This window comes from Phocoena sinus, chromosome 14 (assembly GCF_008692025.1).
Source record: "Phocoena sinus isolate mPhoSin1 chromosome 14, mPhoSin1.pri, whole genome shotgun sequence".
NCBI lineage: Eukaryota > Metazoa > Chordata > Mammalia > Artiodactyla > Phocoenidae > Phocoena > Phocoena sinus.
This window is the reverse complement of record NC_045776.1, coordinates 15,546,478-15,561,988: the sequence shown is the minus strand read 5'-3', so window position 1 is coordinate 15,561,988 and position 15,511 is coordinate 15,546,478. Positions and strand designations below refer to the sequence as shown.

At 54.4% G+C, this 15,511-nt stretch overlaps 1 protein-coding gene across 1 annotated transcript; it reads right to left on the bottom strand.

Annotated features, from left to right (window-relative positions):
- Window positions 1–7,556: 7,556 nt before the first annotated feature.
- Window positions 7,557–12,137, bottom strand: RAX (retina and anterior neural fold homeobox). Its single transcript, XM_032603611.1, has 3 exons — window positions 11,849–12,137; window positions 11,307–11,563; window positions 7,557–8,480 (listed from the first exon to the last, which is right to left on the bottom strand). The coding sequence occupies exons 1-3, from the start codon at window positions 12,135–12,137 to the stop codon at window positions 7,977–7,979; spliced, it is 1,050 nt and encodes a 349-aa protein (XP_032459502.1). The 3' UTR covers window positions 7,557–7,976.
- Window positions 12,138–15,511: the final 3,374 nt, after the last annotated feature.

The following is a 15,511-nucleotide window of genomic DNA, read 5'->3' as shown; positions in this document are numbered from 1 at the left end:
CTCATTTGATCAAGACTGAACTCACAATCTCCTCATTCAACCTCAAACCTGGCCTCCTTGTCACCACAGGAGGCGTTCATGCTCTTTCCCCTCAATTACTGCAATAGCCTTCTAACTGGTCTTCTAGAACCCTCTCTCGCCTCCTTTCCAGCGCTTCATACTGCAGACGAGATGATTTTATTTTGAAATGACCATATCCCCACCTATAGCAGACATTAGCTAATTTTTGGCCATCCAGCAGGTGAAAACACTTCCTATGTTGGAAAATTCCCCTCCTTATGAGTCTTGGTTGGATGCAGAACTTGCCTCCTAAATTGTTTTTAGCCACGTAGACTCTTACTTTCTCTTTCCTTTGGCCTCTGCCAGACCAGCCTTGTTCCAGAGCGTCAGCCTGGCCCCGTTCCTCCTCCTTCTGCGCATGCCGTGCCCACCTCCACCCCTCTCCTCTGCCTGGCTAACTTGTTTTCCTTTCAGAGTTCAGATTGAGTGTCACTTCTTCAGAGAAGTCTTCTGTGACTTCGTGGTCTAGGGCAGATTCTTTGTTATAAGCTCTTATAGGATGGAATGCTTTCTCTGGGCCTCACATACCCCTGTACAGTTACTGGGTGCTTCTGTTGGGTCAGGCACTGAATATGCAGGGCAGGACCAGAGAGCTGCCTTCAAGGAGCCCACGTCTCCCTTGGGGCTGTGGACATCACTATGGGTGAGTGCTGGGGTAGCACTCCCTCAACAAAGTGCTCGGGGGAGGGGGTGGAGAAGAACAAGGAACCGACTGTTGCAAAAAGGCAGGCCAGCTGCACAGAAGGCAGTAGCATCTGGGCCAGGTCCGGAAGGAGTCTGCCTGGGGGGGAGGGGGGACGTCCTTCCAGGCAGAAGGAATATTCATACTCAAAGCCATAAAGTGAAAAAGCACAGTGGTGGACCCAGTGACATGCAGAGAACTCTGGTGTCACTTAAGCAGAGGATGAGGAGGGAAGGGGGTTGAGGAGGAAGGCAAGAGACAAAAGCCTGGAAAGATGGGTCGGGTCAGATTCAGAAGTGTCTCAGACGCCATACTCATCAGCTGCTTGGCTTTTGTCCCATGAGCCATAAGGAATTGTTTTAAGCAGAGGAATTATTTGATAGCAACTAATTCTGACTACAATGTGAAGGACAGATTGAAAGGATTTAGGGACAGGAAGATAATATGGAAGCTGTATCTTTATAGCTCCAGAGCTTATCAAAAGAGAACCCAATAAATATAATAGGTAGGGCTTCCCTGGTGGCGCAGTGGTTGAGAGTCCGCCTGTGGATGCAGGGGACACGGGTTCGTGCCCCGGTCCGGGAAGATCCCACATGCCGCGGAGCGGCTGGGGCCGTGAGCCATGGCCGCTGAGCCTGCGTGTCCAGAGCCTGTGCTCCGCAATGGGAGAGGCCACAGCAGTGAGAGGCCCGCGTACGGCAAAAAAAAAAAAAATATATATATATATATACACATATATATATAATAGGTAAATGAATCAATGGTGAAATAGTCCAATAAATGTAATGGGTAAATGAATCAATGAAGAAATAACCATAAACTGGGACCATGAGAAGCATTGCATGCCATGGGAGGCCATGCAGCCCGAGTGAGAGTTGATAAAGCCCTGAGCTGGAGAGTTCGCTGGAAACACAGGGCTGGGTGAATTTAAGAGACATTCTGAAGTAAAATCAATGGGGCTGAGTAGTTAACTGCCTACAGGCATTGAAGAAAAGGGATGAATGAATTAGGGTTAGGTTTGCCTAACAGTGACCAAAAACTTAGACTTAAAACAGAGAGCCCAGGTAGCAGTCAAGAGCTAGCATGGTGCACCAGTGTCAGGGACTTATCGCATATGGTCCCTTCCATCATGTCAATCAATGTCCTCAACATGGGGCTTCATGACATGGTCCAAGATGGGGGCTCCAGCATCACACCTATCTTGTAGCCAACAGACTACAGGACAGAGACAAGAACAGGGCGTGCTGGTGACCTTTAAGAACTTACATCCTAAAAGTGTTTTCTGTTCCATGACATTGGTCATTATTTAATCATATCCAATTGAAAGGGAGGCTGGGCGATGTCTCTGTTCTGGGCAGCTAAAATTTGGAAGATGTATGGCTGAGAAATAAGGTAGAAAGGAAACTGGAAAATATCTTGCCTCAAGGGGTCAAGAACAATTTCATCACATCCGTCGGGTGGCTACGAATGCAGAAAGAGAGAGGAGCGTTTAAGAAGGTTTTTGGGAAGCCACACTGTAAAGACAAATAAGTTTTGTTTTGAACGTATCTGTTTTGGGGGCCTGTGGGACGCCAGGTGGAGAAAACCAGTAGGCACTTGCAAACGTGTGTACAGTTTCATTCTTATTTCCTCTACTTAGGCTATGCTCCTTGAGGATGGAGACTCTTTGTTTATTCATCATTACATGTCCACCACACCTTGCAAGTTTCAGGAATGGATAAAGATGACAGGAAAATCAAGAAGGTGAAAAAACTAACAGCTAAGTTTTTCAAGTACAAATGGGGAGAATATAGAACCCAGCCACTGTTAGCACTGGACAAGAACTTTCTCAGACCACTTTGGACAGGAAGGTAACCTCCTACGCAGTTCATTCAGAACCTACTAACCTAAACACACACACACACTTATACCATGTACAGAGCAGAAGAACACTGCTTTTAAAAATGAGGTGTTCCGGGGACTTCCCTGGAATAGAATAAAATTAGAATAGAATAGAATGTGTTCTGTTTCAGGAGTCTATGGTGGGTGATGAGGGATAAAGGGAGATTTTGGAGATATAGCTGTACAGGGGGACCTGTTTGGGGTCACATGACCAGGCAGTGTCACAACCTTGACTGGACCAGAGATCTCCTGACTTCCAGGCTGAGGGGTGACACTGCACCTGCCTTTAAGAAGATGACCCCATTGTAAAGCAATTATACCCCAATAAAGATGTTAAAAAAAAAAAAAAAGAAGATGACCCGCCAAAGGTAAGGGAACACGGCCCACTCCGTGTCTTGCAGGCCTGTGAGAGATGTGGCCAAGGATCTAGACTATTTAATCCAGTTTTACGAAAGGAGTTTTACAGAGAGCAATTAAGGCACAGTTAAGGAATTAATCACTAATGAGTCATTAACTCTGCCTCCTATTGTACAGCTAACAAGCTGAGGCCAGATGATTGGAGCCAGTTCCCAATTAGGGGGACGACATTGGCCAGAAAGCGCACCATCGGCCTCTTGAAGAGTCAGGAGTGCCTGCCTGCGGCTGCCGGGCCTCCCCTTTCCCAGGCGGGTCAGGACGCAGGCAGAGCTCGCGCTTGCAGAGCGGAAAGGAAAGGCCAGCTTTACATTAATATTATCTTCCCTGAAAATCTTTTTTTTTTTTTTTTACTGGCCTCCTGGAGGCTGGAATTCCATTCGTGTAGTAAGGTTCTGTTGGCGGAAAGGCGCGCTTGGACCTGAGACCGAGAAGGGTGCGCAGCGAGGCTGGGGGTGCGGGAGCGGGCGGGAGGCGTCACATTAAATGCTAGGTTCCTGGGGGCGGCTGCGTCCGGACTCCTGGTGTCCCTTCCGTGCACCTCCCGCGGGGAGGACGCGGCTCACTGCAAGCGGAGTCCCGCGCTGCCCTCGCTTCCCAAACCTGGCTACACCGAGGGCTCTCCGCCTAGGCTTTCAAGTAACCGATGAACTTGGCCGAGAGCAGGAAGGATGAGGATCCCCTGCCTCCTCCCGCCGGATTCTAGATTGTCGGGGACGGGCAGGGACTGTCTCCCCTGGTGTAACATTTCCCATCTCCCCAAACAGTAGCTATACGTTTAAAATAAGTAAAGACAGCGGGGCCGCCCCTGTTCAGTTGCTGACCTCTGGGCCGAATCCTGCCCCTCCCGAGGGGTCTCTCCCAGCCCTCCCACCCGCTCTCACCCACACCCGTCCCGATCACCCTCCCGGCAGCAGAGGTGGGAGCTCGGGCCCGCAGGAGGCAGAACTGGGTTTCGAGAGAGGGAAACCCACGTCGGATGAACAGCCGGGACCGGCCTGGGGTCGCAGCGCGGGGCTCCAGGACACCGAGCGAGGAAGACCCTCCGCTGCTGCGGCCGCCTCTGGACTCCGTGACTCTGGAGACCGGCGGTCTGGAGAGGCGGAGCCCTCAGTGCCCTGCGTCCCCGAGGGAGAGAGAAATCACCACCAGAAGTCCGGAGCCGCGGCGCGCAGGACGGTCACGTCACTCTCACCGGCAGGAAGAGACTCCTCCATAAAGGGAGAAATGCCAAAACTGAAATGCCGCCAACGAGGCGGGGGTAGCTGATGGCGGCTAGGTTAGCGGGGCGCCCAGCTCCGCGCCGGCCCGGGATCTCTGCATCAGCCCTCGGTCCAGGGGGAGCGCCAGACCGTCTGCGCCCGCTGCACCGCTAGCCGTGCCTGACTCCGCCCTTCCCTCGGAGCCGTCCAATCCGAGGCGCCCTTCTCCGCCCCGCCCCCGCGGTCACACAGCCTGGCCCCTTGGTGGCTCCTACCCCAGCTCCCAGGAGCCCGGAGGAGCGGTTTTGACGTCCCACCTTCTTTCCACCCCCCCACCCCTCCGCCGGCTGCCGTTCAGAACAGGGGTCGTCTTCCTGCGAGAGGGTCCCCAGGGCCTCCCTCCTAGTCTGACAGGATCCACGTCGGCCTGAAGCAAGGCCTGCTTAGAGAAACACAGTGTCTTTTCTCCCCGAACCCCGTAAGACCACTCCCAACTGGTTCCTGTTTCCCTTCAGTGGACAGTGGTAGCCTGAACCAAACCCGCAGCCTCATCATGGAAGACTCAAGAACCATTTCCCAGGTGATGAGGATTTACTGGGGGAGTCCTTTCCCCCAGAGTCCCTGAAAGGCGTGTGTCCGCCCCAAATCAGAGCCAGCACAGCCTAGTTTCGGAAGGCAGTGCCGCACCTTGACCGGCACCTCTGCAAACTGCTTTCCGTAGCCGTGAGCTTGAGCAGCGGCCCCAGGTGCTTCTGGATCGTCTGGGGCTTTAACGCTCTTTATCACAAGCCATTCTCACCTCCTACCGGAGTTAAGTACAGTACCGCCTGCCCGCCTCACCTGCACCCCTCCTCCTGGAGCTGGGAGCTTGACTCACCGCGGGCCCAGTGGAGCTGCCCTACTAAGCAGCCTTTAGGAAGAGGGCGAGGAGGGACGCTGGGGCTGATGCTCTGTCCAGGCCTCCCCCAGGTAGCCCAGGAAGGCACTCACAACGAGCACCCATTCCTCAGCATCTCAATTCCCAATGTGGCCTAATGAGCTGTTCTTGGGAATTGGAATTAAGGAGCACTTATTCAGCAACTATTTCCCGAGTATGCAATATGATCGTGAACGAACGGGACTTATAGTTATTCCAGCTCCAACGCTTACAAGCAGAGTTAATTGGTGCAACCTCTCTGTGCCTCAGTCTCCTCATTTATAAAATGGGGCTAGTTGAATCTTCCTAGTAGAGTCCTTGTGAGGCTTAACTGAGATGAAACCACTTCGAAGAGTGCAAGCACATAGTAAGCTTTCAATGATCATTAGCTATTAGTATTTTGATCATTTTCCAAGGACTTGTCCCTAAGTCCAGGTATGGTTCACTCTGTTGGTGCCTAAAGAGATGGTTTAGAATATCCCTTCTCAGACTAAACTAGTAAAAGAGGAGACGAAAATGGTGGAAAACTGCAGATGCAAAAAGATAGGAAGAAAAATGGCAGAGAGAAGGAGACAGAATGAAAAGTGGATATGATCTAAGGTAATCGAAGAAGTTGCTGATGGTGAGATGCACAAGGTCAGAGGTGCCCAGGACTAAGGAGAAAGAGGGCGGAGCAAGTGTGAACAGCCGGGACCGGCCTGGGGTCGCAGCGCGGGGCTCCAGGACACCGAGCAAGGAAGACCCTCCGCGGCTGCGGCCGCCTCTGGACTTCCAACTTCAGGGCCACTGAAGTTGGAAGTTCTCTGAATAAATCATTCCTAGTAAAACGAGGGCATTAAAGGATGAAAGAGAAGATAGGCCAAAGTGAAAGAAATTTACTTACACATCCATCCTGAGTTTACCTATTTTTTTCATGCCAAGATCTGATATTGCTTGGGCCACTCCATTCACTTCCCTATGGAACCTCCTTGTCAGAGAAAAGCGCAAGTATCAATATATTACTCCCTACCTATTGGGGGAAATAACCCATTCAATAAATTCTTCCTGACCAGCCTACTATGTGTTAGGCTCCAGGTGAAGGTCTAGGGGTACACAGCTCTGGTTATGCCACAGGCTCTAAGGACCCACATGGCAGGGACTGAATCCTGTGACGACACTCCCTCTACTCCCAGCCCCGGGATAATCCTCCTTTTCCCAGGTAGGTTTCAGGAACCCAAGAACAGCACAGGGGTACTCGGGATCAGAGAATCGGGATCACAATGTGTATTGCTTCATACCAGATCATTGGTATAGTTTACACAATGTGGTAAACTACCCATCTTTCCCACTTCCCAGGGAGGTGGGGCTCATTTACAGGAGGAAAGTGGGCTGTGGTGGTTCACTAACGTGCTAACGACCTATAGACAGTAAGTAGCTGGTTGACGCTAAGGCTCTGGCCGCGCCTTCCCGGGAGCACTCAAAGATAGGAGGCCGGAAGGACCTGCGCGGCGGCAATCCGGACGATTCATACCGCGGCCTCTCAGGCTGGGAGTTCCGGGCTCTCCTTCGCCCCGGGGACGCCGCTAGTATCCCAGGAGCTTCGGAAGCCCGCGGAGACTTCTGGATTGCTTTCCCGCCCCCCAGAGACGGCGCCAAAGAGCCACAATACTGTCCACAACGCGCCCGCGAGAATGTGCCCTCCGGGTCGCGGCTCAGAGCGCCCCAGGACACGCTCCCCGAGCGCGACTGCTAGCCCGACGCGCGTCAAGCGGAAGCACTGGGTTGCCGGGTGCGGAGCGAGCTGGGGAGGCGAAAGGGCGGCGCGGGGCTTAGAAAAGGAAAAGTCGCTCTGCCCCAGTCTTCGGAGCACTAATGTCATCAACCCTGGGTAGCAGGGGCGGGCCCCGAGCCGGTGACCTGGACAATGATCTGAGAGGGGCCTGGGGCCGCGGCGGGCTGGAAAGAGGGAGGCGGGGCCGCCAGGAGCTTCGAGGAGTTCAACTCTTACCCTGGGAAGATGGTGTAGAAGCTTCCTAGGGTCTGGCCTTCAAAGTAGCAGCTGCAGCTCGGCTATTGGGGTATCGAGGGTCTGGGAACGCGCAGGCAGCTGAGCCTTAGGCTCCAGACACCCGGAACCCCACACACTCGCAGGCGCCCGCCGTGCCGGTAGAGGGGCGCTCTGGTCTAGGGCGTCGCTGTGTCTGGGACGCTGGCGATTCTCCGCTGTAGCACAGCTCCCCGAGGAGGATGCGCAGGAGGGAGCCCCAGCTCCTGCGCAGCCCTCTGCTTTCCCGCACCCTCCACATGCAGCCCCTCCAGAAGCCGCCTTCATACACACATCTTCCTCCCCGCCACCGCAGTCCTGAGCGCGCTTAACCAGAGTCAAACCAAAACAGGTAAATCTTTAATTCTCCTCCTCAATTCTTCGAAACTACTTGTACAGACAGTCCCTCAAACACTTTCTCCGCCTCCCCTTCCTCCCAGTCGGCCTTTTCTGGGGTTGCCACGCCGCCCGGGAGCGGCCGAGGTCAGGCGCTTTGGGTGCCTTGAACTTGGAGGCTCCGGCGCCCGCCGGGGTGGCAGCAGCGTGGCCGCCTGTCCCCCTCCAGCAGCAAGGCCCGGGGTCCGTGGGAGTGTGGGTGTGGCCAGAAGGTCTCGGCTGGCCTGGGGGGTCAGCCCTCCGCGGTGAGTCGGGCGCAGATGCACATCCTAGACCCAGGTCTTCAGGCGGCGCAGGGCAAGAGTGGCCGAGTCCGGGGGACCCAGGGAGAAGGCGTGAGCGCCTGCGGCTCGGGGTCGGCTCCTAGGACGGGCGTCTGGCCTGAATTGGTCCCTGGTGCCCTTAGAGGGCCTGCCACGGCTTCCCGATGGCCTGGATGTGCTCCTTGGCCTTCAGGCGCAGCGCCGCGATGCTGCTGTTGCGCGGGTCCGCCTCGTCCAGCGGGAACTTGTCCCCGAAGCCGGGCCCGCACGGGTAGGCGGGCGGCGGCGGCGGCGGCGGCCCGAGGGGCTGCAGGCCGGGCCCGAGGGGCGGGGAGTTCAAGAAGGGCGGCGGCGGCGGCGTGTAGCTGGCGGGCAGGCTCTGCGCCGGCGGCCCGAAGCCTGGCAGGCTCTGCAGCGCCGTGGCGCCCCCGCCCGGCAGCGGCGGCCCGAGCCACGACTCGAGCGGCAGGGCGCCCCCCGCAGGCCCGCCGCCTCCGCCGCCCGGGCCCGCCCCGAGGGGCGCCAGGGCCGCGGCGGGCGGGGAGCGGCTGAAGGAGAGCAGGGGCGAGTCCTGCAGCTTCATGGACGACACCTCCAGCTTCTCCTGCCGCCGCCACTTGGCCCGTCGGTTCTGGAACCACACCTGCGGAAGGCAGCACAGCGCCGTCGGGCTGCGGCGGGGGCAGGACTCCCCACCCCCGAGAAGGACGGGGCTCGACTGTTTCACCTGCTCCTTTCTTCCCCGCCGCCACCCCCGCTCCCCACCCGCCTTATCCTTCTTGTCTGTCCCGTTTGCTCCAGTCTCCTCCCTCCTCCTCTTTCGCGCCGAGTCTCTTTGTCCCATCCCTGTCCTCCGTGGTGTTCCCACCCTTGTTCCTGTTTACCTCACCCTTAGCTGTGGTTGTATCTGTTTCCAACTCCTGGCACCGAGCAGGCAGAAAAAAAATGAAGTTAACCCTGGAATCGGACAGTGGGACTTGGAAAACCAGATCTCACCAAATTTCTGTGACCTGCTGGTTGGCGGTCCCTCCCGACCCTTCACTTTAGACCCGGCTTCCTCCCTGTGTGGTACAGTGGCTGCGCTTTTGTCGCAGACTTTCTGTGTTTTACCCACATTTTGCCTGTTATAAACATATGTATAAACAAATACTCTAAGTACTGTAACTGAAAACATTGGCTGTTAAAATAGAGCTATTTCCACAAATTACTGATAGAACAAAGTGGGTTGATTTTATCCCAGGCATATTTAATATGCATATTACTGTTCGTGAGATCTTCATTTTTATTTAATCGATATCTGACTAATATTTCTGATATTTCCTAAAAATGGCTTTCAATGATTACAATAGTTCAAGTTTAATAATCTACTTTTACTCCGTGGAGTTAGTTTTGACGTTAGCCTAAGATAAATTCAATGAGTTCAAGTTTTTCTTTTTTTCTTTACATAGAGAAAGTCCACACCAAGAGTGAAGTCTGGTCTCTTAAGGCTGCAACTTCCATTACTGATTTGATAAAAGCACAAGAAAGGGTGTAATTAAGGTTTCATTACCAAGTTACCACCCTCAGGAACAGAACAGAGAGAACTGGTCTAGTTTAGTGGGGAATCTAGAAAGAACTTTGGCCAAACTGGGCGGGGGGGGCTTCAGTGTTAAATTTATGAAGGAAAGTGTGGGAATAATTACCACCTCAGAAGGGAGACAGCAGTTCTGAGTTAATTATAGGGAGAGGGGACCTCATAGGAAAACTGAGAAAAAACCATCCAGCACCTGAGCAGAGCAGGGCAACTGTCTGCAAGGCTGGGATTTGGGGGGGCAGGTAGGGGGAGAGAGAAAGAACAAAAATGCAGGTACCCCGGGTCCCTTTCAATAAAAGATTCATCAGCATATCTGAGGCCCTGATTTTCCCAGAAACATTAGCTATATAGAGAAACACTGGCGCAGGTGAGGGCTTCCATCCCACTGCCTCTCCCTCCCCCACACCAACATCCCACTCCATCCCCCAAAGTATCAGCTAAGGCTTCAGATCCAGTATCCAGAGTCAGAGGGCTAAAACCTGGGATAGTCTGCTCTTCTGCTCTACTGCTGTCCTCAACACAGTGGGAGACTCTGCCTACCCGCCCCCTCCCCTGCAACCTGATTACATCATACCCATGTGTTAAGAACCCACCATATGCTGGGCCACTGTGCTGGACCTGTGATCACAGAGAAGTCAGACACTGTTCTCAAGAAGCTCACATCTTAAACAAGAAGCAAACATCCCCAAACAAGTAGAGAGGGAAGGAACAAGTAAAGAGGAAGGAACGTGGGACAGAGGCATGAAGGGAGCCCCTGTATTCTGGAGGGGCACTGGAGGGCTTTGCCCTTTCCTCTTTCTTCCTCTTTCACTTGTTTTCTTTCCCTCTATCCTACCCCATCCTTCCTCCCTGAAAAGCAGGTGCTAAAATGTCCACCCCTTCAATGAAATCTTTGCAGCTCTACTGCCCCAAATTAGGAGAAATTGAACTGTCCTTGCCAGTTAATCCTGAGTCACATTAGGGAACTATTTTTTAAAACCATGACATTTACTCATTACTTTAACCCCTTAAACTAAACAGAAAAGACAAAAGGCAGGAGCTTGTCCGCTTTTACTTTTAAGACAAGGCTAAAAGCCCCAAACATCTGAGTATCCTCACTTCCTGGAAATCTAATTCATTAGACACACACAAAATCCCATCTTAGTTCCACTGCCTTTCAGATGCGGTGAAATTTGTTCCGAATGTCTCCCTTTCAGGCCTCTGTAAACTCTCCCAATTTGGAAATTCTCCCGGATTTTTCACAGATGACTAGCAAATATTTAAGGCTTTCAAATATTTTAATGATCAGGGATTAAAGATAATTCAGCTTTAATTAAAGCGAAAACCCCTTTAAATAAAAAAGAAAAGGCCTCTGCAGCAGTGGGAAGTTTGGCTGGATGTGCACCCGAGAAGCAAAAGTCAGTTTCTTAAACAAATCCACCGAAAGTTTCAACTGCGAGGCGCCAGGCTCTCGTTAAGAAGATAGGGTTTTCGTTTTCAAAAAGGTGAGCGCCGTAACTGACTATGGTGGCATTTGGGGCCGCAATCCGGTTACCCTCGAGCCGCTGTCTACATTCCCTCTCCACTCAGTGCTTCCCACCCCCCCCCCCCCGCCCCGGTCCTGGACGCTGTCGCCTCTTCAGCTTGCCAGCCATTCCCAGTTCCTCTCTTTTAGCTTAGAACGAGGGAGACCCCCAAAGGGGAGATGCTACTACAAATTGGAACAGACTGTCCAAGGGACGGGGCATGGGGCGCATGGAAAATCTGTGACGCTCCTGTGGGGCTCTGGGCGAACCAAGCGCAGCAAGGCCCGTGGGAAAAGTGCCATAATAAATGCGTGGACGCCCGGGGATTCAAGGGAGCTTTGGCTGCAGCTTGAGCTTCCGGCCCTCCCGTGGGCCCATATGGGCGCTTTACCTGGACCCGGACCTCGGGTAAGTTGACCTTGCCGGCCAGCTCCTCGCGACTGTACACGTCGGGGTAGTGGGACTTCTCGAACGCGCGCTCCAGCTCGTGCAGCTGGTATGTGGTGAAGGTCGTGCGGTTCCGTCGATGCTTCTTCTTGGGCTGCTCCTCCTCTGACAGCTTCGAGTCGCTGGGGGCTGGGGGTCCGACAGGCAGCCCAGGGCTCGGCCGCGCCTCCCCTGTCTCCTTGGGGCAGTAGGGGCGAGGGGCTGGGACGACGAGACCCCGCACGGTCAGGGACACTCCTCGGAGTATCCGAAGGCCACCCCGCCCACCCATGCGGGCTCCGTGATGGCCCAGGGAGGTCGGGGGTCAGGGCTGCGAGGGTCCCCTTAACTTTCCCTGAACGCAAGTTGGAAGCTCCTGCTACGCATATAGCCCCCACCCCTGCGCCCAGATGCCTTAATAAAAGTTAAGGCAGGGCTCTCTCCTCTTGCAGAGCTCCTAAGTTTGGAAGCCCTAAGGGTCTCGGAGCAGCCAGGGTGCGTACTCACCTTCGTACTCGGGAGCCGGTGCCGGGGCGGGCGGCGTGGAGGGCTCGGCGCCTCCTGCAGGCGCCTTGGGGCAGGAGGTCCGCGCGCCCGGCCTCCTATCCCGCTCTTTCGCACCCCGGGCGACCCGCTCCTCCGAGAAGGAACCGAGGATCCCGTCGTCCTTGGTAAATCCCAGGATGGCTTCGATGCTATGCAGCCGCGAGGTACTTCCGCCCGGGGTGCGGAGCAGGTGGCCGGCGAGCGAGAAGCTGCCGTCGGCCATGGCTGGGGCGCAGCCGGGCAGGTGCATGGGGAGCGCCGGGACGCCGGAGGGCGCGGCCCGCGCTCTCCGCAGCGCCGCCTGCTTGGAAGACCGAGAGCAAGAGGCTGGAAGTCGGCCCCTCCCGGGTGCGGTCGTCCAACCCGAGGGGTCCTGACTCAAGGTCAAGCTCCGCGGGCGATGCGGGCCCGGCCGCGCGCGGTAGAGGAGGGCGAGCTCTCGGCCCGCGGCCGCCTAGGTCCCGGCGGGAGTCGGAGTTTCAACTCCCGGTGGCTGGGTCTCCGGGAGCTGAAGGCTCCAAGCCGGGTCGCCCCGGCTCCTCCCCTCTCGCCCGGTACCCAGCCTCTTCCCTGGTCCCTCCCCCCGCAGCGGGGCGGGTCCTTCCCTCGCCCAGCCTCAGGGTCCTCGCCCACCCACCCCGGGCTGGGCCGGCACTCCGAACCTTCCACCTCCCACCTCTCGATCAGCTCCGAACACTGCTGAGACCGCTGGGGCATGTTTGACGGGCCCGGGGACCCGGGTCCGAGGGCCCGCTCCCCGCAGTCCTGCCTCAGTGGGGCCGACGCCCTCGGTCCCACCTACCCCTCGGGCTTGCCTCCCTCCTTCGGCTCCTCTCCTTCGGCCCAGGCTCGCCTTCTGCCCCGAGGCGCGCTTCCTGCGCCCGGCTGAGCGCCAGGGGCGACCCTTGGAAAGACCGAGAGCAGGCTCCCCGGATTTCTGGCTTTGGAAGTCAGTCCACGCTTCTTCCCAGTTTGAATTTTCTCCTCTTTCTTCCTCTTTTTAGCCCCACCGGCAATCCTCTTTCGGCTCCGTAGTCCGAAGCCTCGGACTTCGGGTTTATTTTGTTTGTCTATATATGACTTAACTACTCCTCCCTGCCCCCTCGGACTTGCGCGCTCGCAGGCCCCCTGACCCCGGCGCCCGCCCCCGGAGACGGTGGGACCATCTGTGCTCGCAGGCCTGGCGACTTCAAGGGTCCCACGGCCCAGCAGGAGGCTGGAAGGCGCCGAATCGGAGACGCTGCCGGGCTCAAGCCGGTGGTAGACCCGCTAGGGGTTGTCACCCTCGCAGACTATTTGTCCTGAGGGAACCCTCCCTCCAAACCATCTTCCAGGCCAAGGAGATGACCCAACCTCAGGCTGAGGGGGGAAGGACCTTCGTCAGGGTGCAAGGCCTCGCGCTTCTCTGGGGGCTATAGGCACAATCCGCTGGCAAAGGGGACCCCGCGAGGCTTCCGAGGCCCAGAGTGACTCACAGGCCAAGTGGGAAGATGATTTGTGCGGGCGGATGGTTTTGTTTTGTTTCTTCACATCCCCCCAGTGCTGTGAACAGCACTGTAAACGCCGGCTCTTCTCAAAGCTGATGCCAGACCCGAGGCAGCCCCTGCCCTCACTGAAATGTTGGCGGGAAATGTGAACCAAAATGCTTTCCTAATAAAATCTGCAGGACTCAGAGATTCTTTTTGTTTCCTGGTTTTATTGAGATACTGCACTGTATAAGTTTAAGGCGTGCCGCGTGATGATTTGACACATACACACGTAAATGATGACCACAGTGAGTTTAGTTAACATCCATCATCTCACGGAGATACAAAACAGAGATTTTTAAAATCTCCTTTGCAGAGGCCCTCTGATCTCCACGCGGGGGCGTCTCCCCTTCCCCCCACCCCTGCCTCTACAACGTTGGTTGACTTCATTTTGCATTGAGACAAGCAGTTCATGAGTCCCTTCTGAGGGTCGGGCACTGATGTGGGCCTTGTCAACATCACAAAAGAAAAGAGAGGCTGGGGCCACAAACCTTAAGGAGTTTAACGTCCAGCCTGAGAGACAAGACAAAGGAAACCAAAGAAAAACCTGTATCTTAGGGTCCTCCACCTTTAAATTAATGTTAGAAGGACATTTAAAAGGACATGTAACTATGTTAAGGATCTGTAAATGGAAATGGTTATTTCTCCGTGATGGGCGCATGGGAGGGGTTCAGTACACCAATTTCTCTATTTTTAATAAAACTGTAAAAAGGTGTATTAAAACAGCAAATGTGAGTTTACAGTAGGTAGAATTAAGCTAACTGATTTAAGTGAGAAATTATTTTTCAAGTAAAAGCTAAATTAATGAAAATCAATACACACTACAGTTTTTGTGTATCACTTTATGGTATTCAGCACATTCTTCATGCCATCCTAGCCTCACAACCCTGTGAGGTGAGCAGGACAAATATATTTGTCCCCATTTTACAGAAGAGAAAACTGAGGCTCGAAGTGATACAGCTCTTAAGTGGAAGGGACAGGACTGGAACTCAGAGTGGCCAACTCCTTGTCCAGTGCTCTCTGGCTGCCCCTCATTTGTAATTCTTACGGCAGGGTGTGATATTTTTGAACAGAATCAAAACACATCTTAGTCTGCAGTCCGTCTTTAATCCTTCCTGGAGACTGGATCCTGCACGTAAGAGGCTGAGGAAGAGGCAGCTTAGTTTCCCAAAGAAACGCAGTCAGAGCTTGTAGACAGTGGCCTTCGGGCGCTGGTGTCCAGGACGACAGGACAAACCCTCTGGAGGTTCCCGCCCCAGTGCAGGGGAAGCCTGCCACTTGGCCTCTTTTCGCATTTTCTAGGCTGTCAAAGACACTCTCCCCGCAAACGATCTGGAGGCACCCCACAAGGTCCCACGAACCAGTTACAAAGGCCAGGTGGTTGAGATGCTGCCGCCTTGGTGACCAGAGGGCAGCCATAGGGATAATTAATTGGTATTTGTTGTTTCCCCTCTGAGTATGCTTTTTATGTAAACTCCCCCAATATTAAATTGATCTCTATAATCACTGCTAAACAAAGATTGGCAGCATTTTCTTAAGCTCCTGCCCACACGCTAAGGGGCTTATGGCCTTGTTTTCCAAAGTTAATTCCCTCTGGAACTGCCCAGCTCTCCCTAATAGGTCCAGGTGAGGTTAGCTTTTATTTACTGTTTATTTCAGAGTCTCAGGAAAGCAGCAAAGACTTCAACAGCCACTGGCGAGGGACCACGGGGGAAACAGGGCAAAGCAGGACGTGGGGAGGTTGGGACTTCTTTTGTACGTGACATAAAGAGCTAGTCAATACTATTGTGAGCACAGCGGAGGGTACTCCAAGCAATCAGCCGGGGGTCATTGTTAGGGGCTAATCTACATGTGTATTTCCCAAGAACTCGATTAGGGAAGATGAATGGGTTCGGCCATGTCCTTAATTCTTCTAGCCCAAAGCTGCATTTTTCCAGCAGTTACGCCAGCTCATACCCAACCCAGCTTCGGCAAAAGTAAGGAGCCTGGCTTCTGAACTCCACCTCTGTTTAATTCATTAATTCATTAGGTGGATCAAAGAAAACTCCCTCCTCACAGCTGCCAACACACAGGCTGAACTTTAGGCAGCTAGAGCCCC

What these genes read in the sequence shown, in the direction of transcription:
- RAX (XM_032603611.1), bottom strand. Translation starts at nt 12,137, where the DNA reads ATGCACCTGCCCGGCTGCGCCCCAGCCATGGCCGACGGCAGCTTCTCG. An exon ending in ACCGGCTCCCGAGTACGAAG is followed by an intron (nt 11,564 to 11,848) that starts GTGAGTACGCAC and finishes TCGTCGTCCCAG; the next exon opens with CCCCTCGCCCCTACTGCCCC. An exon ending in TACCCGAGGTCCGGGTCCAG is followed by an intron (nt 8,481 to 11,306) that starts GTAAAGCGCCCA and finishes TGCCTTCCGCAG; the next exon opens with GTGTGGTTCCAGAACCGACG.